This window comes from Gasterosteus aculeatus, chromosome 20, assembly GCF_964276395.1.
Source record: "Gasterosteus aculeatus chromosome 20, fGasAcu3.hap1.1, whole genome shotgun sequence".
NCBI lineage: Eukaryota > Metazoa > Chordata > Actinopteri > Perciformes > Gasterosteidae > Gasterosteus > Gasterosteus aculeatus.
The window spans coordinates 19,068,876-19,096,240 of NC_135707.1; the positions used below are offsets into that span (position 1 = coordinate 19,068,876).

General features: G+C 44.6%; 1 protein-coding gene across 2 annotated transcripts in view; it reads right to left on the minus strand.

Annotated features, from left to right (window-relative positions):
* The window catches only part of vps13b (vacuolar protein sorting 13 homolog B), a 284,391-nt gene that overhangs the window by 92,413 nt on the left and 164,613 nt on the right, over positions 1 to 27,365 (minus strand). For both annotated transcript variants that reach the window (XM_078095599.1, XM_078095600.1), the window contains exons 32-34: positions 8,700 to 8,903; positions 5,563 to 5,689; positions 1,745 to 1,888 (exon numbers count right to left, since the gene is read on the minus strand). In XM_078095599.1, the coding sequence (XP_077951725.1) occupies positions 1,745 to 1,888; positions 5,563 to 5,689; positions 8,700 to 8,903 (475 nt within the window). The remainder of the gene's footprint in view (positions 1 to 1,744; positions 1,889 to 5,562; positions 5,690 to 8,699; positions 8,904 to 27,365) is intronic.

Sequence of the window (27,365 nt, forward strand, 5' to 3'; positions counted from 1 at the left end):
GAAAGGCTGAGGACACCGGGACGGACAGAGAGGGTCCAAATAGAGCCAAAGTCTGAATAACATGTCTTCGGAGTAACCCCGGTGCTCTGCAGCTGCAGCAAGGTGAGGACACACACACGGACTGACCTCAGTGTTAATGACACTGTTACGCTCCATAATAGCACTACTATAAAACCCCCAACGAGTAAGGAACAGGGGAATATGCGCCTGAAATGAATGCGGAATAATACAAATCTCTGAACAAGTGAGACTTCCAAACAACTGTGACCAAAAGTTGAATATTAAATGAAAGCAGACACTTTCCCAAGCATACTGTATACACCTCATTTCTCAGTGGTGGACGGATGATCATTATATTACATCACTCTGGACCAACGGGTCATTTCAATTCCATTTAATCCATTTGAAGGCAGCAATAACACAGTGGTGAGTTGAGATCTTTTGGGAACAAAAAGACTGTTCTAGTCTGTGAGTAAACTAGAAAACATGGCTGAAAGGCACGACACGTTGCCAGCACTTGCACAGTGGCCATGATCACCACCCAAATCCCCTGCTCATCCGGTTGTGCCGCATAAATGGGGAAGGTTTACTGTGTGTGTGTGTGTGTGTGTGTGTGTGAGAGAGTGTGAGTGTGTGTGTGTGTGTGTGTGTGTAACGTTGGAAGAGAGTTTACACTGCAGGAGAAATAAAGGTAAAAGAAAGTGAAGCCTGTCTTTACAGAATAAAGCTGAATGTTGTTTTTCTAAATGGTTGCCGGTAGACCTCCCTGAATGGCTGCTAGCTGAACTTTCTCATCCTGCCTTGAACCTGCATAAACCCTTTGCGGCCGTTAGCTGCCCCTCAACAGAATTGAGCCATGAATCATTACGAGTCAGGGGTGAGGACTCCCAAATCAGATCCAGATGCACAGCAGTCACCTCCCCTCTGACTGTATAAATAACTAAACACATGAATATGTAAAGCACTGAGCACACTTCACACCATCCGTTCTGTCCTCAGGAACATTGATCTGAATATCACAGTTGTACTATTACTAGAGTACCACTATTTGTGTAATGACCTTCAGGAGATGAGTGTAAGTCATCATTATATCAGTATTTCAGACTGGCCTTTTATTAATTTTACTGTTGGTTTACGGTTTTGTATTATAATACATTACATTTATTTATTATCATGATTTAAATATATATATATATATATATATATATATATATATATATATATATATATATATATATATATATATTGCATATGGAGACCCTTTCAAACTTGTTTTTAAAATAGTTTTATAAGTCATTACTATAATAATTTTGGTTGTTATTATATTTTGAAGTTCAACCACTGACGCAGTTGCTGCACATTTATCCTGAGATAAACCAAATAGGACAAATCAGTAACCCGCCCCCGTTACCCTCGCCTCCTCTGTGACCCCCATCCTCGATGCAGCTGGTAAATATTTTTATATTGTGTTCCATTAGAAAAGTCGTGTAAAGCGGTCAGACGGCGCCTGGGAGTTGCCTGTCCTGTAAACAATAGAGAGGACCCTAAAACACGGCGCCATAAACTTGGGTCACACGGGAGAAGCAGCCTCTCTAACAGTGGGTAAATATTTAAATGTGTTGCCTGAAATAGCGAGGAACCAGTGGATGAGGGGAAAGGGTTCCTTTTAAGCCAAACATGTGTAGAGCCATGCAGAGATTAGTATGTGGAACAGCACTTCCCAGAGTGATGACAGTATACGCACCTCAGAGCTCCATTCAGGAGTCTCCGTCCCCACCAGGTTGTCTCTGAGGAGCTGCTGCAGGAGCTGAACCTGGGCCACGCTGAGGTAGAAGTCCAGATTGCTGGTCACGTTCACCTCCAGAGAGTGGCCACACACCACCACCTCCTACACATAGGAGAAAGGGAAAGACGGAAGGTGGGTGGGACAGAGCGGGAAAAGACCTTCTAATACACACTAGGATAGTTTGTGACCTTTGTTTTTTTTGACGTTCTATCCCCCCTCTATCTTGTTACTTTTTAGCTAAGTCTGCACCCTGCTTCCTCTCTCTCCTCTCTAGGGTCCCGCCCACTGCCAGCAGTTCAAACCTCCAACAGGATATCACTGTGGGTTCAACCACGCAGACACACACACATACACACACACACACACACACACACACACACACACACACACACACACACACGGGCCAGACTACCGTGTAAACATAATCTACACCAACCCACTGTTAAAAAAACAAACATAAAAGGACTGTTAAAGTGTTCAATTCAATATTCAATGTCATAAATCTATTTGTGTTTTTTTCCTATTATCTTATCAAGGAGAAGAACAAGAATCAGAATGTGGGGAATAAATCTGACACGAAGTGTATTATTTACACGTGAAATAGGTGTGGTCCCAATCTTAAAATTGAGATTGATGTCCCCAGTGTTTCATGCCAGTGAGACCACCGTTAAATATAAGTTTGTGTTCCCGTCTAGAAAGTCTCAATCGTTACTGAACCACAATCGTTTTGCATTTTGGGTAAGTGTATTTCACTTTCTAGCCTTCTGCGCTCTACTCTGTGGTAACACTGAAGTTATTTTAACTGGGACTGGTTCAGCTCATATTCCAATAGTGCCTGTTTATTTATTGTGACAGTGAAGATATTATTTTTCAAATCTGAACACATGTTGATGCTAAGCCTCCAGTTTCTTCTTCCAATGCTGGTTTCTTCTGTTCTGATTCAAAAAATTTCTTTAGTCAGTCTGGCTGAACCATTCGACATCCCTTGGTCTCCATGTTTTAAACTCAGGAACATCTAGTACAGCGGTTCCCAAACTATTTAGGCCACGAACCCCTTTCTACATCCCGACTGGGTTTTTGCACCCCCAATCCCCAACACTGACAGAACAGTTTGTTCACGTGTGGTGTTTGTTTACAATAAATGTTGCAGTATGAACACAAACTGAACAAAGGGAAAATTGCAACATTGTATCGTATTAATCTGAATCGGAAGGAAGCAAACAAACTGAAACACTGCAACGTTTCAATCATTTCAAAATTTCTGTCACCTTTAAACAGCTTTAGAAAGCGAGGGCACAGGCTCATTACTTTACAATTAACCATAGATTGTGGTTACATTATTTAAAATTAAAAAAATTCACAACTGATCATCAGAGGTAGGGGAATTTTATTTTATTAACACAGTAAACCCCGTAAAGAAGAAAAACCGCCCTTGTATAGTCAAACAGATATAAATAAAAAGGAGGAGTCGATTTGAGGATTTCACACACAGCTCTGCTGGAGCAAGAGAGAGAGAGGAGGGGTAACAAGTAAGAGTCGTGAGTATTAACTCTTCGTTTCTATTGCCTCCATTTGCTCACTCTCTCTCTCCCCTTTCATGACTGATAGCTTCAGATGTCCACCTGACATTTTCCCAGATTTTAGCCAGTTTAGCATAAACATAGTTTAAAAGTTTAGCATATTTGTATGAATGTTTCTGAATGAAGTTCGCTGTTAGCTGCACAAACTAAGCTAACACTAGCAAGTGTGTACGTAAACGGAGTTGAAGTCCATTTATTTATTAAATTGTACGTTTTTAAATGTAAATCTTACCAAGGGTATTTTTATGATTCATGTCTATTTTGTGTAAAAACCCAGTTAATTAAATATATGAAAATATGGGACAGGGTTTGTCCCGTATTTTCCGAGTTGATTCAAAATGGGATGCGCTATTTTATTCTCAAATACGGGACGATTCCGTATTTTAAGGGACGGGTGGCAACCCTACTTATTAGCTCTTTAGCGTATTAGCTTGTTGTGGCTGCTAGTTTTGCCACCAGAGGCAATACCAGCGGCTCAACAGACAAAAAAAACAAACTCCAAAGACACAGCTCCTCTCTTGGGCACAAGTTGTGTTGTGGTGCATCTCTGGTCTCTCGTTGTTCCTCCTGTATCACCCTTCTCCGTGTTTTCATGTAGCAACAGAGTTACTTGTTTTGAGCTGTACCCAGCATGCAGTTCGGCGGGATCATTTTTATAAATGTGCAATTATTAGTGTTACAAATTGTTTATGTGTCACAAGCTGTTTAGTTGTGGTGTGTGGTGTTTGACTCAATCTCAACACATGCAAGACAAGTTACTCCAACTGCTATCCATCCCAGTGGTGTGAATGATAATTGATCTTGAAAAATTCATACCGTACCGGAGTCTTATACCAGTACTGCTTTAACTAGTATACCGCACAGTCCTACCTAGAACATACATATGTATAGAATCTATTGGTTATTAGTAGCAGTAGTAGTAGCAGTTATTCTGACATGCGAGATCACAATAGAATGCTATGGTGTAGGACTGAATACAAAGTCAAACTGTAGATGAATAACTTTTGCAAAGGATGATGATGAATGCATTAATAAGTAAAAAATAAACAGTTTAAAGCTAGTTGAAAAATAACTTCATGACAAAAATTGTAAAAAGTCCTGTTTGCTTTGTTACTGGCTCAGAGTTTCCATATGCCAGGGAATTATGCACCTCACATTGTGTGTGTGTGTGTGTGTGTGTGTGTGTGTGTGTGTGTGTGCGCGTCAGAGCAAACTATGGATTAGCTGTTACACATTGTCAGGGGGCACGTTAGCGTGGATGGACGAGGCATCAAAGCGGCAGGAAGTCTCAGGGAGCCGGGCCAGAAAACATCAGCTGTATAAGCAGAGAGGCTCTGAACTGTGTGGGTCAGAAGCCTCCATTACCCGGCGGATCGGGCGGAGGGAGTCCTAATGAGTAAGTTATTGTATGTTGCACAGGCAGAGAGTAAATACTTTTGACAATTCACATACAGTGGGGAGAACCAGTATTTCATATACTGCCGATTTTGCAGGGAGTCTGTAATTTTTATCATAGGTACTCTTCAACTGTGAGTGTCATATATATATATATATATATATATATATATATATATATATATATATATATATATATCAGTTCATTCTGTTCACCTCCTGTAGTGTCGAAAAAATATAATTTTACGATACATAAAAAATATAATTTTTACGATACATATCTTTACATTTACGATACATATCTTTACATTTGTGAATCACTCAGAAACGTCAGTAGCACTTAAATAAACCAAACCTGAGTTTGATTCCTCTTTAAATCATGAAGGATTTTACGGAGGGGATTATTCAGATACAATTCACAGCCTGTTAGTACAACATTGTATCACTAAAAACATCAAAGCATTATAAAGTGATAAAAGACTATATAATATTCAAAATCCCCTCGGTAGAATCTTTTGACTCCAATATGTCTACAATATGTCTGACGAGTGTGAACCTGGCTTTGTCCAACGTTCACATTTCTGATCTGGAAAATTTCAAATTTGAACATATGAATATAAGACTACAAATATGTACTTCATGTAATAATCAACTGGCAAAGTTTTGTGGTGATATGTATTAGTTTGAACGTTTATCGCAACCATTTCGATACGGCCACTTGCTGACTATTACTTTTTGAACTCGCTGAAAGAGAAAGGTGTAAGCCAGATGGATAGAAGGCGGAGTTGGGTGGACACTGACCTCTGCCTGTCCACTATCAGGGGGGACATTTTTACTGAAGATGATGGCCGGGGCAGCAGTGACCCGGACAGAAAAGTCGGTGAGGATGGGCGTGAGGATGGCCCGCCGTTCCTGGTGCCTTCTGATACTGAAAGGAGACACACACAGGATCAGTTAGAAGACGCCGCTTTGATATTTGGAGACAGGGTACCTCATTCAAAAAGTCAACTACTGAATTATACTCTAGTTCACTGTTGCCATCTGCAAAAACAGAGCATTTTGTTTTGTTTGATATTGACTCCCATTTCAGACTCCTTTGTTAAATTCGAAAAACAGTGGAATAAAAAATCTGAGCTGGACTTTTGCAGGCCAAGCAATGTTCCCATAGGTGAGCTTTAGGGAAAAGCTTTCTGGTCTAGCACATTTGAGGTGGGTGCGTGATTACTGCATGGCCACAGAGACGGAGTGAGATGCTATTTGACAGGTCTCAATTGGGAACACCCCTTAATTGTATACACAAGATGAAATGGTGACTTCTCGCCTCAGCCCTCCCCGTTTCCACTAATGCTCATTCCCACAATCAAGTCATATTTGTGGGAACATTTGTTAGCAGTAAAACAAATATACATGGGGGCTTTACAAAGTGGTGTTAATTGCCACATCTGCTGCTATTAAAACAATCAAGTGATACGGCTTCCAATATTTACAGTTGGCCAAGATTATAAAAGGCCCAGTTTCTAGGTGGCCTAACGTACAGTGCTTAACCAGCACCAATATCATATTCACTTCTGCTACACAAATGTACATTACCAGTGCCCTTAAGGGATTATTTCCTGACACATTTCTCTGCGCCGAGCGTTAGAGGGAGGCCCTAATTCGGAGGTGAAATGATCTGTGGGCCCAATTGCTGTTGGCTAATCTCCCCTCAGACAGGCATTGAAACAATGAGGGTCTGGTTGCAGGGGACAGGTGCTATCATTCACCAGCGGGGCCGAGAGGCCTAGGGCTCGGTTTACCAGCGATACGTTGGTTCTGCCACGGGGCTGGTGGAACACAAACGATGGAAAGAATGACTCTGTTTTCATGCAGAGCGGCACAGTGTGAACAGTAAGTGGAGATATCCGTGGCACGGGTGCAAACGGGGAAACCTGCACTGGGTGGCATACGGGGAAGGGGAGAGTTCACAGCTCCGGGACACAGGTCTTCCCTTAGCCGGCAAATACACGCTGCGACGAGGACAGATCCTGTCAGGATCCACAGCGCGGGAATTTCCTCAGGAAACATCGGGGTCCGCAACTATAAAACCGCTATGATTCCAAAGCTGGAGGGAGAGTGGATGGGAGTAGGGGGAGGGGGGTGGGGAATCAATGCAGGAAACGGGGGAAAGGTGTGAACTTCGGAAGTGTTGCGTGTCAAATTGTATTACAAGCGAGGTGGTGTGTTTTTGCGGGTGATTGCAGCAGACAAGTCAATCTGTGAACTTGACTCCCCCCTTTCCTTGGTGTGTTGGAGTATTCTCAATCACACGTTCATTTACGACGCGCTGGTACTGCTGCTGGCGGCACAGCGGAGCCAAATCATCGAACGGAACCCCCGTTGGCTCCCGGGCTACGGCGAGGAGAGAGGGAGGAACGAGGAAGCGGCCGCAGCCACCTCCTGTTATTTGTTTGGAAGCTGAGAGTGAGGGTGTGGGTTAAAAACCCTTGGTTACAGCGGCAAATACAACTTTGCTTACTTGTTCGAATTTCAACTTTAAAAAACACAAAAAGGGATGACGATTGAACCATCAGTGTGTGAGCTCTTTAGACTCAGTAGTAAGAGGTTAACAGGCTAATGCAGAGGTCCACCACTTCAAAGGGCTATTTTACAACAGATCCGGAACGGCTAGCGGAGGTTTCAAGACCAATACTACTGTGGGAAAGTGAAAATTAATCAGAGTAAACATCCTGTAGGTTCACTCCCTTGTTTTGTTAAAAAAGAATCACCTGTTTATTGCAGATGAAAGCAAACACGACTTCACCTTTAACACAACTTCTTCAACACCCATTTCACCAATTTATTTAGGGAAAATACAAAGATACTTAAAGTACAGAAAACTATTCAGATGATTCAGTTTGTCGGTTACCTCTAAGGGCTTCCTACATGTCTGAAAAGTGTTTTGTAGTTGTTGTTGAAGGAGGTAAATCAAGTTTTTTGGGTAGCTTTCGCCTCAAGTACATAGCTGAGAGAAAATTAGGGAGGAGAAAGAGTTGGATGACAAATCAGTTCTTCCAGTAAAAGATCGAACAGCTGAGGGCTCAGCTTCACAAGCAGGAGCAGCAATTGATCATATTAAGCTGTGTGTGTGTGTTTGTGTGCGTGTATGTAAGACACGCACTAAATCTCAGCGTGTGTATGTGCTCTGCATTGGAGAGCTTGGTTGAGTGTGTCTTTGTATGAAAGGTGTGTATCAAAGCCAGCATCCCTCCACACTCTGTTGACCCGAGGACACTTCTGAATCAAGCCTGTGTTGGTTCTTCCACAAGACCTATTTTTAGTCGACAGGGAACAAATCTGCAGTTCTTGTCTTGAATTCTGTGAGTTTTGGGCCTGTTCCCTCTCAAAACATGAGTGGAAAAAGGATGTGGGGCCAAACAGGCTGTTACACTTGCTTGTTTTAGCTCCTAAGTCTATAAAAAATGACGGGGGTTTGTAATTATGACGGTGCATGGAGAGGCTCCATGATAGGGAGCTAACTGCATAACTACATGTTGCTCCCACATCAAGACTAGTGAGATACACATTGGGACATTTTTAAAGTAGATCACACACACAGCACCTGACTGGGCTGTAACAATTGACCCCTGCAAGCAGTTACACCTGTTTCTGTAATCACAAATATTTTAGACCTGGTTTTATAATGTCAAGTCCTGGTGAAAATATGTGGCTCTGTGTGGATTATTAAATGCCTAATGGTTCACTGTGCTAAGGGATTAGCACGTCAGTTAGCCACAAGAGGAAAGTAAATACATTATTATGGTGCTCTATTGTCCATATTTGTCTTTTCTTTCCTGTTTGAAACATTAAAAAAAAGAAAAATAATCAAAAAAATCATAATTATTGGTGTTTTGAAGTAATCACACAGCATAGTATAAAATACTGAAGTTCCTCCTCCTGACCTGCTGGCCATGTTCCACTCCAGAGCCGGGTTCTGCGAGCTCCTCTCGCTCTCCGCGGACACCCCTCCTTTGGCTCCCTCCTTATCGGGCTTGAGCTGCTCCCACTGAGCTGTTCCGATGTTGATGCACTGGAGGTCCACCTGATACTGCCGGTCCTCCACCTCTGAACCTGGGTCCCGCAGGATGCCCAGGTGCAATGCGTGTCTAGAGAGGAGTAGAGGGGAAACAGACAGTTTTTGTTGAGCGATCCTATAGTTACGACTTGGATATTTGAGAGGATTACTTCATGTTGCAGGAGTTAACAAGTAGGTGTCTATGTCCACCAAACCTAAATGTATAAAACAGGAGGAGAGGTAGTCGGTTATCCTGAACCAGTAAAAAGCTTCTGGCAGCAGGCCCTAACGACTACGGACGTCCTTCTTCCCTCTGCCTTCTTGTGGTTTCGAAGAATTTCTTTTTTTACTGGATGATTCATGACTAAATCAAAGCCTCTGCTACAGCCAGGCCCTCGGATAAATAACATTGAGGCCCTCAGGTGAAATCATTTGCCTTTTTATAGAAGTTCTAATGTATGCCATCTTATCGTTGGCAGTAAACATGGCTGAAACCCGGCTGGACGGCACAGTAGTCTGCAGACTCTTACCGGCCTCCCTCTTTCTATTTTTGGGGTCCAGAAACTCTTGTAGAGTATACACAACTGTGATATGGTAGCAGAGATGCAGAGATATGGTCAGGAGCGGGCAATACTGTACTAGAATCGAGCCCAGCTAAAAAGTAATGTCATCTATTTTTGCCTTTTGAGAGACAACATCAAGGCAAAATTTGATGAGGCAGGAGGAATAATCAGAATTCGACATCTGCACATGACATCAGGGGCTCTTGCTTTGTTATGATATGTTTATTTGTGCTGGTGAATTCAAATGATAGCTTAAATGGTATAAATAAGGGCTCAAAATGGCTACAGATGTAGTGGCACCATGAGTAGTTTTATTTGTTTCTGCAATGTCAATGGCAATTTTCATATAGCCCCCCCCCCCCAAAGCCACGCTGGTTTCTACCAGAGCATGCTGTTATGACAATCAGCACCAAGTATAAAAACAATTGCAATGGGAGATCAGAGGTGTATAACTGGATTTATCTGGATTTGTTGACCGACAAACAAGTGAAACAGATCCGTAATCAACATTTGGAACCACATTTATCAACACAGCGTAACGCAAATCAAACCAAGATTTGGGTGGGATGTGTCAGTCGAGATTCATTAGGGCTTTTGTAACAGTACCTCCATCACCCTCCCCAAACCCTGAACGGTATTTTTCACATTAAACAAACCACAGTTACCTCATGTGCTTTCCAAATGATCTCTTTACTTGGGCTTATTTACTCTCTTACTCATAATCAACATTACATGGGAGTCGGCGGGCCAAGTCTCCTGCGTTGCCGAGCCACGGGGTCATCTCCGATGACATAAATAAATATGATAAACATTTGTCTTGGTCATGCAGCCAGTGGAAACCGGCGTGATTTAATATCAAAAGACGTATTTCAGCCAATCGCAGGAAACGAGACAGCTTCATTTCTGACAAATGAGGAGGGGAGGAATTTTGGAAGTTCCCCTTGGGGTGCAATAATAATTGAAGCCAGATTTTCTTGTTGTACATGTGGGGGAAAAACACGGCCTGGTTTGACATATTTGATTGGTCATGTGAAGACCACATGGCTCGGCCCGGGAGGAACCGGAGAACGCCTTGGGAATGCGCGGTACGCAGAGCGGCAGGTGGAACACGCCCCACTGCCGGACATGCCATGCCAGGATCAGACATCTGCCCGCCTCTACGAACATGTGGGAAGCATGGAGCAAAAGTGAAAATAACAAGTCATAAATGACATACTTTAGCAGATGAATAAAAGAAAGGAGGGGAGAGAGGGGGGGAGTAAAGGAGAAAGAACATTTTTCTCAAACACAAGTACTTAGCTTTACCCTTGTTCCCTAGCCAACTTTTTTTTAATTGCAGGAAAAGACCACAGTAACATTATTTTTTACGACAAAATTCAGCTATTTATAAAAAGTGGATCAAAAGGCTGTGCAGTGAGATTGCTCTGTTTCATGGCATCCACGGCTATTATTTAAAAAAAACATCTCTCCCTCTTCGGACACAATTTAAACCCCGCACTGCATCAGTGCTGAAATATGAGGGATCCCGTCCAACAATATATTGTGGCTCAAACTTAAAACCTCCATCCTACTTGAGGGCTGCAGTGGGAAACAGCAGGCGGAGGAGCAGAGGCATGGCGGTGCTGTGGATTAGAACGCAGGACCACATCACCGCCAGAGAATTAATGATGTTCAAATTATTTTAAACAGAAGATAGGCGGGCGAATTGTACAACAAAAGTTATGTTCCTGTGTTTAGCATTTTTGGGGTCGGTGCATGTGCCGGGCAGAGCATTCATCAGGATGTTAGGAATCAGGAAACATTTATTACCAAAATCTGTCAGACATACAAGGAATTTCACTTGGCGGTTGGTGCATAACAGAGGAGACGAGTTGGAAGACTGAGTGCTCATCATGTACCAGATCTGGGTGTGCTGAAGTGGTAATAGGATTCAACGAGGAACCCATTGGGGACATGCAAAACTCCCAGGTATTAGCTTCACACAAAGGATTATACTGCTAAAAACACGCACGCGGTGCAGAATGCCGTTGAAGCATTAGGGGGAACCAGTGAGGGATTCACTTTGCTGCTGAAAACAACTGAGAAGCGGCATCCAGACTGGCACGAGCGAATAAACTCAAAAAAAAGAAGAAAAATAAATGGAAATGCGTTTGAAAGAGTGCTATTGAGCAGCGCCAATGGGGAAATAAGTGAGAGGGCCTGTTGAAAAGGAGCGAAAGTGGAATCTTCAGGAGAGCCCGATTACCTTGCGAAGTGGGGGTGATCCTGTGGGCCGGGGGGTGTGCTATGGCCTCTTGGCTTCAAATGGCCTCCCACCTTCCTCTCTCAAGCTCCATCCACAACCCCCTCCCTGCCGTCCCGTCCACAGCCCCCGTCCCAGGCCAATAGGGGCAGGAAGCAGCAGGGTAATACCGAGCGCCGCCGGCTTCTGCATCTCGTCACTCTGAAACCCGCAACCTAAACCCACAACCCCTCGGACCGGTTGTTCACTCCATTTCCCCCAACAATCACATCCAATACATGTCTGCTTACACGTTCAACAGAGGAAGGAGTCCATGGAAGTGTGTGTGTGTTTAAGAGAGATGGGGCCCTGGGCTTCTGCTCTCCTTGTGGAACATACACACTTCGAGGAGAAACTCATTCAGATCTCAGGCTTCATTCGGACGAGTCCACATTAATTAGGTTTCTACAGACACATGTGCTAAAGTGTTCTTTGTTTTGAACAGACCTCAACTACTGATTATTTGAACTGTAAGAGCAGGGGCTACGTAAAACACTTCCCATAATTTTCTGTGTCATTCCATTTTGCAGTGGAATGGGAGAAGAGGTTTAGTGCCAGATCGGCACGAATAGCATTACCCTTCTATAAATTCTAAAAAAGAAAGTGTCCAATTGAGGCTTTGATATCTCCTTTAATGTTATTAGCAGAACACTGTTAGCACCCCGTGGTGCTTCGGATGTGGAAAGGTCAACGCTGCACAGCGGCTTCCCCAGCCGCCTGCTATGGCTCCCACTCGCTTTAAGCGCAGTCCCACCGGACATCTGTGTGTGTGCGCTCTAACTCATAAGCATTATGATTCATGAAACTTGCAATGATTTAGCGAGTTAAGCGCCCCTCGCTTACTGTGGTTCGCTCTGAATTGCCTGAAAATTGCCGACATGTGAGCTGCGGATTTATGACCCCAGTCATGTCCAATTGCTGTTAATTTGCATCTCCCAATTGCAGTAATTAGAGCTCTGAATTAGTACGGAGAGCAGCCATCGCAGCAAGAAGGCGGGAAAGAATGGCGGGGAAAGTGGCGAGTCAGCATATCGCGAGCGCGGGGATATTCCAACCGCTCGCTTCTGAAAATGATTGTTTTAATTGCTGGAGCTTTTTATTCAACAGGAGTCACACACAATGACAAGAACAACAATATACACAAAACAAAAGAGCTGCAAGAGCGATACAAATTTTTCACACCATGCTTTTAAACCAAGTACAACTTACCCAATCTATAGCAAACTGTGTTCCTCCCTCTCTCTGCCACAATACTCAGTAAACAATTTCCGTGCCTTGGCTTTGAACTAGTGACACATTCCCATGACAGAAATTGAACAATCCATTCAGTTTCAGCCCAACAGCATTACTCATCATCCCTGCTGCTCCCAACAGAAGCCTGTGATTAATTAGGCTGATTGCACTTTAAAGACACACATACTCAAACACTTAAATCATATTTACACTAGATCTTAGGAGGAAACTATTACTTTCATATACAAACAGGGCCGAGATGGAGCACGTAGCACCCCTAAAGACACTGGGACACCGGGTGAGAGACAGAAGAAGGCTGTTTACAATGTCAGTGTTTGCACTTTGGTTTCAACATATCTTAATCACAGGACTCATTTATCTCCCACTGCAGTTTACATGTCAGTTCCATCGTTGGTATTGTTGTGTTAGAAATGTTAAACAGGTTGGTGTAAATGTTATAGGCTCGTCGTGCACAGCTCCCACCAAACTCCCATGTTGAAAAGACTGAAGAGATATTTGTCCAGCTTCATTCGACATGCACACAAGCTGCACACGTTATAAATGAAGATGCTGATCTTTGATCAGATAGTGGAGCAATGCTCATTGTTCCAAGCTTTTTTTAAAGGCGCTGTATCAGATATCCTTGGCTACACATCACACAGGGAGTCTGAGGTACTCTGCAGTTTGTCCCGGCTAATAGCATTATGAGGGCTTTTTATTGAAATGCACAGATGTTGTCCTGCTCCTGTTCTGCTTCACACACACACAGCGGTCTGTTTAGCCTTAACTGTGTAGCAGGAAGCACGGAACATTCCTGTGCAACAAGGGACAGATATTCAGACGGCTTTTGTGAAGCACAGACTTACTTCTAGCTGGACTACTTCCTGCAGTAGACACATTTCTGCACTGGATCTACTGAAAGAGGCACCTTGGATTCTCATCCGTGAACAACAGAAGCTGTGCTTCCTGCGGAAAAGGTTTGCATGTGACCGCTTATAGTCAAATTGTCATAATTAGCATTTGAAATCTGGAGTTATGGCCGAGAATGGGATTTGTGAGGTCACAGTGGCCTTTGATCACATTATAATCCAGGTGCACCTTTGTGCCAACCGTGGTGAAAATTGCCCTAGAAGTATCTGAGATAGTGATTTAAAAAAAGGGCAGGACGTACAAAAGGACAATCTAAAAACACAACAATGTAAAATATACACTTCCCCCTCTAGTATTTAGAGTAGTAGTCTGTGTGTACCTGTAGGAGAGAGAGGCCAGTGCTTGTGACATCACTTCCTCTCTTAGCAACTATAAATTGGACAGGCTTCCTTCCGGCCCGGCCTTTATAAAACATGTCAGAGCCTAGCAGTGGCTCCTTGGCGCAGAGGTGTGAAGGGAAAAGCCTTGCTGACTTCCTCAGACTTCATATTGAAAACACATTTTGTGTCCCCACAATGATGTAACCCCCCCACTCCTGCTGTTTTAATCGGAGAAGCCTTATCTGATTCCTGGAGTAGATTATTCACAACTGGCTGCAGTGGAGGAACATGGCAGGGGTATATAGACAAGGGTCTGGCTTGAGCTCCCTTGCTGTCATCTTCATCGAGCTAAAGAAGAACAGGCACACACCTCAGTGCTACTTTTACACGTATTAAAGGAAAATAATCCTCCACTTGTTGGAGAAGAATCCAGATTGGAAGTCCCTGGTCTCAAAAAGCATCTCCTCCAGCTGACGCAGCCGGTTGAGGATAATTGATGATGCGGCGAGAGCAGCACTGTTACAGCTGCGCCAAACATGTCGCATGAAACGTCAGCAAACACATGGAGCAGCGGCGCACTCCGTTAGCGCTGCCTAATCTTAGCGCCTACAAAGCGCCAGGCACACTATACGCTGCCAGGACGATACGCCTAAAATATGTGGCAAAACTGGATCAAAACATACCGCTCACTCACACGCAATATACGTTTGGCTCCAGTCTCCAGCCGAGACGGTTACAGTCCTTACAGCATTCCTTCTGATTTACTCCTGCACATAAATTCTCCACTTGGTGCTCCGTTGAGGAGGGTGTTTTATGGAGCTGTAAAATTAGGCCCACTTTATGGATGCAACAGCACCAACCACTACTGTTTTTTTCCCCACTTGATATTGATTAAGCTCTTTGGTGTTAGTTCACATTAGTGAGTCGCACATGCGCGTTGGGTTCCTTTCTCTGGAAGATGCTCCTTTCTATCTGTTAAAGTGAGGTTCTTTTGGCAGAGCACTCCCAAGTTGATTACACGTTTATTTACAGCAATTATTGAATTCTGACATTATGTTTAAACAACGAGATTGCCTATCAAAGCCTTATCCTCCTTCGCATAGAGACATGAACATTTTTCCTAAACAAAGTCATGGGGAGTGATGGCCATGTTTGATTAGGGTTAACGTGCGCTACAGGTTTAGCAGACGAGCTGAACAAACATGTAACGGGATAGCTAAAACAGTAGGTCCTTGCTCGCCGACATTTGCCTTGACCTTAAACAACACGTTGTTCCAAGTTAGATTCCCCCGCAGCAAACAAAGGCGGAATGAAACAGAATACAACAATTTGCTGCTGGAAGCCCCTACATGATTAAAAACGTATGTCTAAATCACAGGCTTTACAGAGATACTTTGAGAGTACAAGGGCAGCTTAGCAGCCCCTGGTGCGGCCCACGACTACGGCGCTGAGAGCCAGTTCTCATGAGATAGCGTCCAAATGACATTAGATTACATTACAGGGCATTTAGCTGACGCTTTTATCCAAAGCGACTTACATTGCATTTTTAACCCACGGCTTTTTACATTTTTGCCCGGGGAGCAATTAGGGGTTAGGTGTCTTGCTCAGGGACACTTCAACATGGGACATGGAGCAGCCGGGGCTCAAACCGCCAACCTTGCGGTTCCCGGCGCACCCTCTCTACCCCTGCGCTACATCGACCCACAAATACTTCTGTCCGCGAAGAAAAAAAACAGCATGAAATTATAAAGTGGGGCACACATGCTTCCTACATCGCCAAAAAGGTTATTTATTTATTTTTAAGAATTTGAGAGGGACATTAATCTATGGTCAAACCAACGAGATAGATAATGTATATGTAGACGGTTTAAGTAAATGAAGGTGAATGCAACAGATATTTGGACTTATAGAAAAGACACAGGTGTTTCCAGGTGTTTAGGTGTCACAAATGAGGGTCACTTACAGTAAGCCATGGATACTGTTTTTTTGCCTTTTGGGGCCTCAACAGAAAAAAATACACGGGATGTTTTTCTAGGACTTTTTGAATCTTCACTACCTGACCTGCCAGATGGTTTGTTACACCGAACCATCTGAGAAGGATCTTTGGAGACTTTGGTGCTTTCAAAAGTATGTGGCAGGTGGCTGGAAGAACCATTATCTAAGCCCCTCCAGAGAAAAGCCAAATGACTTTGCTTTGCTCTCTGCTCTCCCTTCAATGAGGAAACACCCTCCAGTTCTATAGCAGTCTGATCTCCAACCCTTTTGGGGGAGCGTCCATTGCTGTGGAGAACGTACGGATGCCTCTTTGAGTCGTCTCACACACACCTACGACACGCTCCTAACTGCCTGTAGTTCCTCTCAGGACTGTTCCATGTTGTGGATTACTCGGCACCAGCATGAAAGCATGAGCTAAAAGAACAATCCACTTAAGAGATGCAAGTAAACTCTTCCACTTAAAAGTATCAGGGGACATGGGAGAAAGCCGATGAAAGCGATTAGGAGTAATGCAAACGTGACATTAGAGGTGGTGTGGCAGGAGTGGAAGGCCCACGACAGGTTGCAGAAACGGCTGCCAAACAAGACGTGGATGAAGGCTGCATTCAATCAGCCTCATCTGGAGACCGTCGCACCGTGCCGACAACAGTGTCCTCTGAGAGTCGGCATGAGCCTGCACCTCCTTCAAATAAGGAGGAAGAAACACGCACACTCTGAGAACCAGAAGAAAAGCGGATGAGGAGATGGACTGAATTGTAGTCATTTGGGGACGTGACAATAGAGACGTTCTTTTGGAAGACAGCCTCCATCAAACCGTCATCTTTCCAAAATCACCTTTCAGTGTCCTCTCTCTCGTCTCCTGCATGCCAGTGTTTTGGTACACTAACTCCAGAACAGTGAGGAGGAAGTGTCCCCTGAGGGCCGGGCTCCTGACAAAACCACAACTCTAAACAGCAGCGTTGTGAAAATATGGCATTCGAACAACACAGTGCCAAGACTTTCTGACCACTATGCTGACATCCAAAACAGCTGCGGGCCCTGAGAACATTTGATGGGAATAATACTAACACAGAGAAAGAAGCGGAGGGGAATAAAAAAGGTATAAAATAATAAAAAGAAGTAACAGGAGGGGAGTCCAAAATCAAAAACAACAACAAAGGTCGGGCAGTGTCTGCGTTGAGCTGGAGAACCGAAGGGGCCTTTTTTTTTTTACTAGAAGGAACAAAGAGACAATAGACCTGAGCTTCTACTAAGGCTAATACTAATGTAGTAATGAACAGAGCGGCATCTACCGATGTGTCGTGAGGCAAGAGAATGACATGTAGAGTGAAGGAAGCTACAGGATAGAACTACTGTTTCTGCTGAGAGAACAGTCCAGGTGTGGAGAATTAGAGAAGATCAAACGGGGCCGTGCCCCCGACTCTTTCCTGTCGCCCCAGTGGAAGGAAATGCTCTAAAGCATCCTGTGAGCTGACCAGAGAGGGAGGGAGCAGCGAGGACAGCCGAGTGAAGCGGAAGGTGAAGGACAGAGGAGGGCATGTAATGACAATGTAGAAATACGACGGGGAGGGTAGGTCAGGGGAGGTTGGAGGCACTTCTGCAGAACAGAGAGGGACATATGTACACATGAGCATATCTTTGATAACACTGAGCTATTGTGCTCTCACACAGAACTCTCACTTCCAACATGGTCACATGACACAACACAAAAATAGATCTTATTTCTTTGTGCAGCAGCTACAGCGCTCCCCATTAGTACTCACTCATCACTGAGTACTGATGTCTTTGGAAAGAACACTCGTGACAGGTCAGATGACGGGACACAGTGAGTATAAGTGTGTGTTTGTGTGTGTGTGTGTGTGTGTACTGAGGGTGTCAGCAGTAGCCTGCCAAGCAGCATTCATCAGTAGGTTTCTCAGTGGAACTTCGGTCCAAAGCAGTCTGAGGATTGAGCACAAGTCGGAAAGGGGTGAGCGGGGAAAAAAAAGACGACGAGTCAACCTCTAAAAAGAAGGAATGTGCAGATACTTTCAATTATCCACGAGACCACAAGCTGTTCTGTGGCTCTGGGAAGCCAATGTGAAAGCACTGGTCTAAGGTCCTAATGCTTGTGTAATCAGAGGCACATTAGACCCCAGAAGGCCCAAGCAGACCTGGAAGAACCCAGAGGCTACCACTGAGGGGCCACCTCTAAAGTGTGTGTTTGATTTGTCCCTGTGCTACTTCAGTTGCAGGTTTGAGAGAGCTGCAGAGGGAAACGTGAAGCCACCGTGTAGACAACTCTACTGCGGTTGTCCCCTTTCTTCTCTCCACAACTTGCCCCCGCCTCCACCCGCACACACACAGTCAGCCCCCTCCCTTTTCCGCATGTAACCGGGGCAAAAATGATTAACAAATCTGCTTTGTTTCAAGTGTTTCCGCTGAAATTAAAATGTCCGACCGTTGGCAGGACTTGCCTCCATTCCTCAGCTGTGACGAGGAGCCAGTGTTTAAAGCATCATTGTTCCCCTCCTGGATATTTTTCCATCGCCTCCTCTAACAGCGAAGACAGCATTTGAAGGGGTTTGCACATTTTTTTTAGGCCTCACATTGTGTTTAGCCTGGTAATGGACTGATGTTATTAGCATTTTAAAGAGAGATTTTGTTTTCTGGGGGAGAGATCCAGCTGACACATGTTGGACAGGCAGCACTTTGAGACTCACACACCACAAGCTGACAAGTCAGACTCACAAACACACACACACACACAAAGACACACAGATACTTATATTAAAAGAGGAGAGAAACCATGTATAAAGTATTCATGAAAGTGCACCTGGCCTTCACTCCCGCTGTGAGACTCACAGCGTCCCTGTCAGAGCAGTGACAGCCTCACACCAACCATACAGGATACCAGAACATCAACATGTCATGAGCCGGGGACAGAAAAGGAAACAACCACAATCACGCTGAGGCTCCACTACACACATAGAAGAATACACCAAACATATGCACTTACTATTCCACACATCAGACTTTGACAGGGTGACACCGGTAGAATGCGTGTGTCCCATGCTGCAGGTTGCTGGTATGGGTGTATTCTTAGAAGCCTTGCATCCTGCTTCAGGACCATTTACACTCACAACAAGGGAAAGCTGAGGGATGATCCCTTCCGCCTTGGTCAGCGTGCATCCCTGATCGGATTGACAGCGGCATGCCAAAACACCATGAGCATTTTCCGCGGAGCTTTGATTTAGGTCCGCCATCAAAAAAAGAGGGGTGAACTTCACTCTGCCTTCAACAGCTGACACATATGGAAGGGGGAATCTTACAATGTCCACTCTGCAGAAAAAAGGGTAACCATAATATGTAGGACCAGCCCTTGTATCTGATCCTAACCCTCATCTGATGTACAAATGTCAGCGGCTTTTCAATGAATTGAAACGGAAGTTGATTTTGTTGAGCAAATGTCTGCCTTAAGATTCATAATGTAATGTAATGTAGAGAGTTCATTCAACAGTTCTTGACTTTTGACTTTACTTTAAGCACCCAATGCCATTTTATTACAGAAATCAACTGAACTTCAGTTCACAGTCTGAGATTGCTGCAGAAATTATGGAGATTTAGAAACCAGCATTGAGGCGCTGAGGCCAAGGACAGCCAAACGCTGAACGAGAGTTTTCTATGTGACCAAAAGGTCATATGAACATAAAGCACAATGTGAAAGGGTTAAAGTTAAGACAAAAACATGGACAACAACCAGACCGGATAAAGCCGTGGTAGAAACCCGTCAATCACAGTAAGCCCACCCTACAGCATCCTGTGTTTTATGGTCTAGAAATTGACCACCATTTGCCAAATGACTATCATGCTGTATTGAAGAAGAAGACAACATATTAAACTCATGTTTACAATGTTTACTGAGGGAATTAATGAAGAAAGAAGAGTCATTTTCTTTCAGCCTGAGATGGAATTTTTTCTGACGTATTTGAGGTCACGTCCAGAAACTGTTCAGCTTGTGTTAACAAGGTGGACCGAACAGTTGGACTAAAGAGCCCAGAGAAAAACGTAACAATAGCTGTGCTTTACTTGTTTGATTCCGTGGTGAGTCCTACCACCCCCCCAACCACCCTTCTCCCCCTCAGCTCTACTACACATTACATCGTGTGCATAAAATGGCCATAAAAATGTATAGCAGGGCCCAGGCTTGGGTTCTCTCCCTCCTAATCCTCCTAAACCTTTAACTGCAGGCTGAGGAATACAAGTGTTGTGGCGCAATCTTCTCACAGAGCAGAGGGCCCTGAGAATAACTTCACAGAGGCCACAGATATTTATGGAATGAACCACAGGCTGTACACAGAAGTCAGCAGAGACCACAACACAGCACCCAAGACGCTGTATACAGCTCCGTGCTCATATGCACTGCAAAGTGCGGCGCTGCGGTCAGGAGCTCTCCAATGAGAGATAAGTGGAATTATAGGGATGGCAAAGATCGAATATCATATATAGATAAATAGAGGCAACAATAAATCATTGATTTTATTATCTATATGAGCTGTACTAATTTGTCTCTAGTCGGACGGATAGGTAGGGGTTGACTTGACTGAGCGCGGTGGTCAGGTGCTCAGATCAAAGATCGAATCCACAATCATTTGTCTGGTTTCCTCTGTTCTTGTAACATTAGCCCCATAAACCCAAACCTAGTCTCTCTCTCTCTCTCTCTCTCTCTCGCTCTCAAAATGGCGTACCCCCCGCCTGCCCTTCCAGGAAATCAGGCTGCAGGTCATATGATATGCTCGCTGTGTCCCGTGGGGAACAGACGAGTCTATCCATCACACCGGTTCCCACTGAAAAGAACGACAAATATCACTTTGTGGAGAGAAGAGAAAAGGTGAAGGGGGACACATTCCACCCTCAAAGCCACAGCGGTATCCAGTGGCTGAGTCTAAACTTCCTGTTCGCATTACGACACGTTGTCCAGAGGGCCGTTTCAACATGAGCCATGTCGAGCCCACACTCCCAGGCTCTTCTGCCGAATCTGCGCTGGCTATTCTCTCTGGATCCAAAACATAAATTACAGGGCAAGCTTTAATAAAAGGGGGTGTATGATTCACTCTGGGCAATGGCTGTCCCACGTTCTTAAACAATTTGATGATGCATTAATCCTGGGGTGTCAGGGCCATGCGATATATGTGCGCTGCGTTTACCAGCACCAGGTGTTTCATTTGCTGGACACTGTGTTTATGCAGGCTGACCCTCGGATCCCTGCTTATTTAATCTTCTTCCTCTGTAGGAGAGAGGGGATCGTGGGCGAACAATGACAGCGAGACAGGAGAAAGGGAGGGAAACAAATACAGCCAAATGATTTACACCTCACAAGATGAGGTGAAGCTCTCATCATCTTGGTTGGCCCAGACAGAGCACAGCGGCATGAGCTCTCAGAGGCCTTCTTGTTGTACAAATGTTTTGAAGTATTAGCCGCTTTACCTCTCTTTGAGATGGAGCGCCTGAAGCCCGAAAATTAGCCTGCATTTTGCACATTCGGCTCACTTGTTTCAAAGTCAATGGGTTTTATGAATGGATTTGGATATTTTAACACGTAAAATAAGATTTTGCTCTATGACAACATTTGTCAATAAATATCTGGCATCAGAAATATGAAGCCTGTGAGAAAAACACAAAACTCATAATTCATTCATTCATTTGAAAAGATTTCTTGCTGGAACAAATGTGTAAGGATCCAAAATAATACATCTTATTCTCTGTAATTATCCAAAATCAAGACTTGGAAAGACTTGGGCTTTGCGTAGGGGATCAGTGCCATCAGAACTCTGTATGACTCCTCTGTTGTCAGCGTCAAAAAACTCCCGTGGCTCGGCAACGTTTTGCCTGGTCTTCCTTCAAAGGTGAATGATGACTGCTCAACGCCCATGTGAGTGGACATTTGCAATAAGCGCAAGATAGTTACACTCACATTAAGGCAATAGTGGAGTACGGAATGCCCACAGTTGTGTGTTAATGACATGCCAGGCACATTTGAGTTTAGAACTATACTTGGGACTAGAGAGCCTCTGATTATATTATATTTTGCTAGCCCCTAAAACAGTGTATAGTGTCACCGTGTGTGGGCCGAGCAGCTCCTCTCCTCCGCCGCCACCGCACTTCTTTTTTTGCTGGTATAAACAAACGGGGAAATGGGGTACTTGGCAGCAAACTGGAGTGAGTGATGAGGCAAGTGTGCACTGAAGCATCTAATGAATCATTTGCTGGGAACTCGGGGGGCTTTTTCTTTTATGAGGAAAAGAAAGATGTGGAGGAAGACAGGGAGATCAGCTGAGAACGTAAAAAAATAAGAATGGCATTTTAAAAGAAAAAGAAAAGAATGGAAGTGAGGCACAGCTGTCATAGAGACGACTGAGAGAATCATTCTGTCTTACGGCTCAATTGGAGGACGAGAGATTACGATGCAGAAAAGTGGCAGGGTTGCCTGATCCTACAGCAGCAGCAGTAGACCCCAGTGGCTGAGGTGTCTGCTGATGCTGAGACAGGTCTGCACCCTATGAGCTGCTTTATTCCACACCTGGCCTCTAACTAATAAAGGCTGAAGCCAGGACACACCCCTGCCGCTCCTGAATGAACAAACAGTCATATAAAACAATGACGATATCTATTCATGTAAAAATACTTCAGGATATATTAGCTCCGAGTTTATATTGAATCCTTTCCATTTCTATACAGCACCAGTAAAAAGTTTGGTCACATTGTTTCATTCAAGTAATGGTAAATGGACTGTACTTGTATAGCGCTTTTCTAGTCTTCTGACCACTCAAAGCGCTTTAACACTACATGACATCATTCACCTGAGTGTCACCTGCACATCAGTCACTAACATTCATACAAAAAAGTAGTCGCAGCTACAGGAGCAATGTTGGGTTAAGTGTCTTGCCCAAGGACACATCGACATGCGGGTTAGCAGAGCCTGGGATCGAACCGACAACCCTCTGATTGGAGGACGACCGTGCTCCCCACTCACCCACAGTCGCCTCGTGAAGTGAAAGTGTATCCCATATTGAGATGCCCCTATGAACTGAGTTTGTTGGGAAACACCCAATCAGTGTGTTGGGGAAAGACCAACTCAACAGCCCCACAAAACTTGAATTATGACACAATGAATTATTTTGGATAAAATGTTTTCATCCATGTCCTCGTTGTGTGTCCTCACCGCAGTCCTGTATCCGTCACAGCTCGGTAGGGATGTTAACTTTTAGACGATGTGTCGAGGTATCACTGTCGTCAACCAGCCTCCTGTTCCAAACACTGTCAAGCCAGCACGTTATTTCACGGTGTGCGTATATACTAGATCACAGTTGTGACGTCATCCGTGTATTCTCAATAGTTTTCTTTTTTTCCCCCGACAAGTGCTTCATGTCCCCTACTCACGTATCTGTCCATGCTGGATTCTTTCCCCGTTGATTTAAAAAGCGAGCATGGGAAGCAAAACACGGCGTTAGCTAGTAGCTAAACCTCCCGGGTGTAGCATGTCTACAGAATCTTCATATATGCGGCTTTCCTTTCACGCCAGTCCGTTGGGGCGCCGAAGGGCTGGAATGTTCAGAATAAAATTGCGTCCTGTTTTGAATCAATACGGGACGGGGTTTGTCCCGTAATTTCAGAGTTGTCGTCAATGCAGCATCCCATCAGAATTCTGTGAAGACTCATCCTGATAATACTCGGCGCCATCGTTGGTTTGATTGGCCGTGAACCTGAAACAAACCAATCACCGGGGGATCAGAGTCCCCCCCCGTTGGCCGTGGCAACCCTAGGCAGAGAGGACGTGCAATATTTTGCAGAGATATCTTCTTTTAGAAATATTACACAGTATATTCCATGTTTCGAAAAACACAAATATTGACTATTTGTAAAATGTATTTTTAATATACTATATATTTTTTTGTGGCTCAAGGTGGGGCCACGCCCCATGGCCCTCTATGCACCGGCCACCACTGTCCAAACCATTGACTGTAGTTTAAGTAGCTATTGTCTTTATAGGGGCTACGTTTATAGATACATGTCAAACTATTAACAGAGTTTAAATACTAGATGGACTTTAATTGTATTCAAAGCACTTACACATGCTGTGTACATATACTGATTGCAGGGGGCTACCATGCAAGGTACCACCTGCCCATCAGGACGCACACTAACCATTTAAACAGCAACGTATAGCAATCTGAGGTTAAGTGTCCTGCAGAAAAAATCAAACTGCCAATTCTTTGAATGAAGGACTATGTTGCTCTACTATTAACTTGTTGGTTTTAGAGTATGCCAAGAGCTGACAGAGCAGAGTATCCAAAATGTTGAAATGCAAACTATAATTAGGAAGTTAATGTCTCTCTGAGAACAAAATAAAACCAACGTTTAATCCTGGACATGAATACGGTCAAAATACGGATCTGACTGACTGTTGAAGGTAAGTTGAAACAAGACTGCCCCCCAAACATTTCTGACCAGGTCAATCCCTTAAAGCGCATTAGGAGAGAGTCGTGCCCCCGCCCCTCCCAGGCTGGTATGCCCTCACATGACTAAGATCTTACCAGAGGAGGAGAAGGATGCATATAACGGAGTGCCAGGGAGTTTTATTGGTAACAGGCAGGGTCCTGGCTTCAGTTGGCTGTGTTTATCTGCGGAGGGGAGATCCCCATCACAACCACTTATTAGGACATATATGTGGGCTTTGCCAGGCAGCCATTCAACAGCAAAATGGGGCTTGCTTACTGACCACAGCATGCTGCGACTGAGACCAGTCTAACCGACACGAGTGCGAGAGAGCAGAGAGGAAATAACAAATAGCCATGGAGGAAATAAAACAGAGAAAAAAACCAAAACTAACTAAAAACATGGGAGGTAAAAAGGACAGCAGAATATGAGGAAGAGGGGGAAGCAATGGACGGAAGTGTGAAAAAGAGCTATTATGACATATGTAAACTCTGCAGCCAAAAAGAAAGGGGAAAATGATGTAGAGGAGAAAAGGAAATAACAAAAAGACAAGACACTCACGTAAAAAAACAAGTTGGCGGAGGGAAGGAAGGCCGAAAGAAGCGATGAACAAAGGAAGTTGTGCTGAGAAATGATGGAGAAAGAGTGACGAGAAAAGGTAAAGTAAAACATGTAAATGCAAATTAGGTGGAGTTATGAACTCCAGAAACAAACATGGGATGAGAAAAGAAAGGGGAGAAAATGAGGGACTGGACAATCAAAAATTATTTGAGAAAAAGACATAGGAGGAGCCTGCGGATGCAGCCACATTGCCTCAACTTGTCCCAGCATCGTCGCTGACGCAGTGGCTGTGTCTGCTGTTATCGTGGAAACAAAGGCATGCATGCTAATCCAAACAAAAAAACAACAACATATTTTGCGGCGGCGGGATGCTCCCCCCCGAGAGACTCCCTGGGACGAGCCATGAGCTAACTAAACATGTGACGGAATCTTGAGCTGTGTCACCGATGTGTGGAGATGATGGGAAACTGTGACCGATATTTTAAGACGCAAACACACAGAAACATGTGCAAGCACATGGATGCAAGAATAGTAAATAGGGAGGGGCAAAACTCATCACCATAATTTCAACATGAAGCGTTGGAAAGTAATGATTCAACTGAGATACATTTCTCCTTTGTTTTTACAGCATAACTCATCTTCTTAACAGATTAAAACTGCAGCCCGTTCCAATCAGCCTGTATCCACTGAGTTGTGTTGTCACGATCAATAACTAAGATTCCAATAATGCCATTTAAAAGAAATCAATATATATAAAGTATGAAGAATTTGTTGGGATTTTGAAGATTTTGTTGCATTTAATATTGGGAGATTTTTAGTAAAGGGTCCACACCACAAAAAAGCCAGGGGCCAAATGCATGCTGGACATTCCCTGATCCGGGCCGGCGCTCACGTATTGGGAAGCAGCCTGCTTTTTTTTGAGGAAGGAAAATGATTTCAGCTGTGTAAATTGACAGCGGCCTTGTAGCCGAAGACGGAGAGGGAGAAGGAGGTGAACAGCCTAAAGCTCAGTGTCATAATTCCTGCTTGGGGGAGAAGCCGCTTGGGGGGAATGGGGGTGTGGGGGATCGGCCTCCTTCAGGGGAACAAGATTCAACATCACATGATCAAATGAGGCTGTGTTAATTGATACCAAATGTACCCGGCGGTGGATAAAAGCTCAGCTTGAGCGGCTTTACGGCCACATAGGTTTATTTGACCTTCTTTGAGGGAATCCATCCGGGATAAATGATAAATACTCACCGTGCCCTGAACGCGTGGAGGCTGGAGGGGAAGCCGGGGAGCTTTGAAGTGAGTCAGAGACTGGTGTTAGTTTGAGCAGCGCCGAGAAGCGCTCCGTCAAGGTGTTTACACACGGGCTATTTTGGCCTTCACTCTTCGTCTTCTCTCGCAGGGTGGCATTACAGTTAAGCCTGCCTTTAGCCGCCGCGAGGCGATCATTTCATGTACGGTAGACAATAACAGCGCAGCTGCCCGGATCAGTCATTCAATTATGACAACGGATGTAATTAGTGGCGAGCTTTAAACAGAACTGCAGCAAATGGCTACCGGCGCTCACAGACATATTTCTCCCCGTGGCCACGGCTGGTTCCAGATTGTAAACACACAATGGTTTGCATGATTACAGACTCCCACTCAGACTTTCTCCACACGACTTGAGGGAGCACACGCAGAGGATCTCTCGGCATCGATGAAGTGTGCCACTCTCAGAGGTTATCAACCATGTGACTGAACTGGAAGGCAGATATGAACGGGGGGAAGGTGGCGAGGATAATGCCCCAGTTGGATGTGAAAGAATGAACACGCAGAGTGGTCAGACATAATTCCCGGGTTCCGCTGCAGACAGGGAAGTGGTGGCTCTGAGCTTGTGTGTGTGGAGGTTAAGCCAATGCGTTTGTACACGTGTTTGTGACACGTGTGCATAGGTACAGGGATGCGGCTGCACGCCTTGCACATCTGGGTGTGAATGGATGTTTGCCCGACTGTGTGCGTGCGGGGGGGAGGGTTCTCGGTGGCGGGTTGGTGTCCAGACCGGGGGGGGGAGCCTTGTGCGAGTCCATCCATGCCTCTGAGAAGATGTGGGGACCACGGCCACAAGTGCTGCCGGCCCTCTAACTACCACAGGCGAACCACCACTGGCCAATATGGGGGTAGAATTGCAAGGCTGGTCACACTGGGTTTTTGGAGCGGAAAAA